The 3,212-nt window shown below is 32.5% G+C and overlaps 1 protein-coding gene across 1 annotated transcript in view; it reads right to left on the bottom strand.

The window, feature by feature from the left end:
• LOC123004060 overlaps nucleotides 1-2,111 on the bottom strand; it is a 17,262-nt gene extending 15,151 nt beyond the window's left edge. The window contains exons 1-3 of the mRNA XM_044397176.1: nucleotides 1,933-2,111; nucleotides 1,716-1,875; nucleotides 12-115 (exon numbers count right to left, since the gene is read on the bottom strand). Of these exons, the coding sequence (XP_044253111.1) occupies nucleotides 12-115; nucleotides 1,716-1,875; nucleotides 1,933-1,979 (311 nt within the window). The 5' untranslated portion in view covers nucleotides 1,980-2,111. The remainder of the gene's footprint in view (nucleotides 1-11; nucleotides 116-1,715; nucleotides 1,876-1,932) is intronic.
• Nucleotides 2,112-3,212: the final 1,101 nt, after the last annotated feature.

Below are 3,212 nucleotides of genomic sequence, written 5' to 3'. Positions count from 1 at the left end.
TGAATACACACCTTGGTGGTCGTTGCTTCATCGTACAACCTCGGCTTCGCGCCTTGGTTATCAAATTTCTCTTTGGTAATAAGCACCTCCCACCTCGGTATGTAACTGCAGGGTGCTAGAAGGGGAAACAAAGAAGCTGTACCCTGAATTGTAAGTCTGTTTATGTTATTTGTGGCTTTTATTTGCAAAGTTTTTGCACCTTTACTGAATAATTATGAAAAATCATACAAGATCATCAGTAACATTAAAGAGGCATAAAAAGGTCAAGTGACAATTTTTTTGACAGGCAGATTTTTTTAACATTTTTGCCATGTTCCTGCACTGGTATCTAATCTTACTTAGCATTTTTCTCTGAGGCGCGAGTTCCGAAACCCCTGCTTATAGATTGCAGATTTGTGAGGTCACGCAACGCGCGGTATACAAACTGGTGTCATTCCAAAAAATTTGTTTAAGAAAATCGACCTTATTGCTCATGTACAATTGCGAGCATTAAATTTTGATAGTCATTGCTATAATACAGGATAATTCAGATAATATAATGAACCTGACGATCTGGCGATGCAATCCTAAAAACAAATTTCATTTACGTCTTGATCTAATTGGAATTAAGATTTGCATTCGCAATCGAATTTATATTATGTTGCTCTGACAGTGCTTTGACAAGCAATTTATGATTTGTAAAAAAACTGTTTGCCTACCTTTAATGTTTCATTCGTTTATATATTTTTTTATAATTTTTTGACATCTAGCTGACATACAAACTTCCAAGCGACATACGTGCTCAAATAGTACGCCTACTTGATCGAAAGACTTTTTGATCGCACTGTAGATTTTGTATTGGGTAGATTTTGTATTGGGTTTGCACCGAAAAGACTTCTCTAATTTCTCTATCATTCCGCGAAAAATGAATGGCACTAATGATCGTTCTCTGCACTCACGTCAGAGTGACATAAGATAACTTGAATTTAACTTGCAAATCCTAATTTAAATTGGATCAAAAACGTAAATAAAATTTATTTTTTGGGTTGCATCGCCAGATCGTCAGGCTGATTATCTGAATTGCCCTGTATATTCTTTTTGTAGGCTATGGAAATTTGAAGAGTTGTATAAATAAATGTATTATGTATAACATGCTCTGGAGTGAAATGCAAATTAACGGAACTTCTTTCAACAACTGATCAGCTACCTCAACTTCAGAAAATCCTCTTTCCAGCATGGTAATTATTTTCACTTTGTTAAAGTAAGAGACTGGCGCCATAACAAAATATTTGTCAATTTTTTTTGGCATGGTGTTTTGACATTTATATTTATTTTTCAAAAAACGTTGACAGCAGACAAAACTATACAGGAAAATTTCTTTTTTAAAAGATAAAATTTCAAAATGACATTACCTATCAAAATTTAATGCTCGCAATTGTACGTAACCTACATAAAGATCAAATTCAAGAGGATTACTTTAAATCGTTTTAAACACAGCCTAGACGGTAGGAATAAGGAATGATTCATGTTGACTGAAGTGTGAACTTTCAGATGGATCACATATTATCGTTTAATAATTTTACCGATTTAAAGCGGTAATCGAAATTAAAACAAAATCACCTTTCAAACACAGGACGCATTCAAGCAACGAACGGTCACGAATGCTTAACCTGGACGGTTCAAATTTACCCATTATTTCAGTAATTCACCACAATTGACTCACACTGTATACTTACGATTAGTTGTTCTCCAGAATTTGGTAACGGCAGCTGGTGTGATATTATCGTAACTTCCATACATTTGTAAGTCACAGTTGACCCTTTGAATATGGTTATTTGATGGCGGTGACAATTCGATTTCGTTCCATCCGTAGAGAAAAAAATTATTTGAAAAGAACTACAAAATTTTTGAACTTATATTAAATACTATCATATTATATTCTGTCCTAAATACCAAACGAGGTCCTTCATCAGATCGTACTGTTTTATTGACAATTTCATTGCCACATTTTAATCTTAAGTTTATTGAACAAATTGAACATTGAGCAATACGAACATATACTGATTCACCTATTCCCAAGCTAATATTTGAGTTAACAATTTTTACGGATTGCGTTTGGTCGTCACTTGTGGTGGTCATCAACCCATCTAAAACACGTTATAGATTTATCACTTATACGAGAGCTTTTTTTTTTAAGTAAACGTAACATTTTAGTGAGAATTTTGTTTTCTGGTAATTTAACGAAAAAAACTGCTTCTGACAGTTTCTGAGTTCAATTGCCTGAAGGAAACAAAACTCGAATTAATAATACCAAGTTTTCTTCGTAAAAAAAAGCTTGAGTGTAATTCGGTAAGACAATTTAATGAATACGTAAATCACTAATTTCTTAACAAATAAGGTGTAAAGTTAGGTTCAGTTTTGTCGCTGTAATAGTTAGGACAAACTTTTGTCGCTGTTATGATAGTGACAAAAACACCGCGGCTAATGGGATTTTTAGTGTATGAAAAAAATTGTCAGCAAGATAAATTACCACTTAGAATTTGAACTTCCCTCAATCCCCGACAGAAACGGCATAAGCAACGCCTCTAATGGTAAAAGCAATAAACTAGGAGGCATTTTAGGGCAAAATTTTTAACATTTTCACAATTTTCGCGGATTTTCTTAAGAAATTTCTACCTCCTTCCCTTCTATGACTATGTTAGTAAACGGGCAGATTTTCTTACAATGATTTAATTAAATAAATAATTTGTACATCAAAATTAACGATTGCCACAGTTTAAATTAGGGTTAAATTTTATCTCAAAGTGTTCAGAAAAATCCTGCGCGTCTTTCCAAAACAATGGCTTTGTGAACTGACTTTGTTTAAATGTATTCATTAATAATTTGAAAACAACAGTGTTTTATTTTTATTACATAACGTTGCCTGAATTGGTTGAAAATTAATATTCTGTAATAAATACCAAAACCCTAAAAAGAATCTTTAGGTCTACCGTTAAATAACGTGTTAAATAACATCAATCACAATATCTCAAAAACAAAAACATCCTACAGTAAACCAAGATCGATTACTTGAAAAATAACTAAGTAAAGTTGTTTTGAAGATCAACATTTAAGCATTTTTTTCTTTTGAAAAGGTTTTACATTAAAAAAAGTCAACGTATCGAACTATAGAATTATTATAAAAAACCTTTTTGCGCGATATATACGTTTTTTCAAATTTGCACACTTATAGG

Source organism: Tribolium madens, unplaced genomic scaffold, assembly GCF_015345945.1.
Source record: "Tribolium madens isolate multiple individuals breed KSU strain unplaced genomic scaffold, Tmad_KSU_1.1 Scaffold_1;HRSCAF=32;Tcas5.2_LG8, whole genome shotgun sequence".
Taxonomy (NCBI): Eukaryota; Metazoa; Arthropoda; class Insecta; order Coleoptera; family Tenebrionidae; genus Tribolium; species Tribolium madens.
Note: the sequence above shows the minus strand (reverse complement) of the source record. Positions and strands in the feature narration are given on the sequence as shown.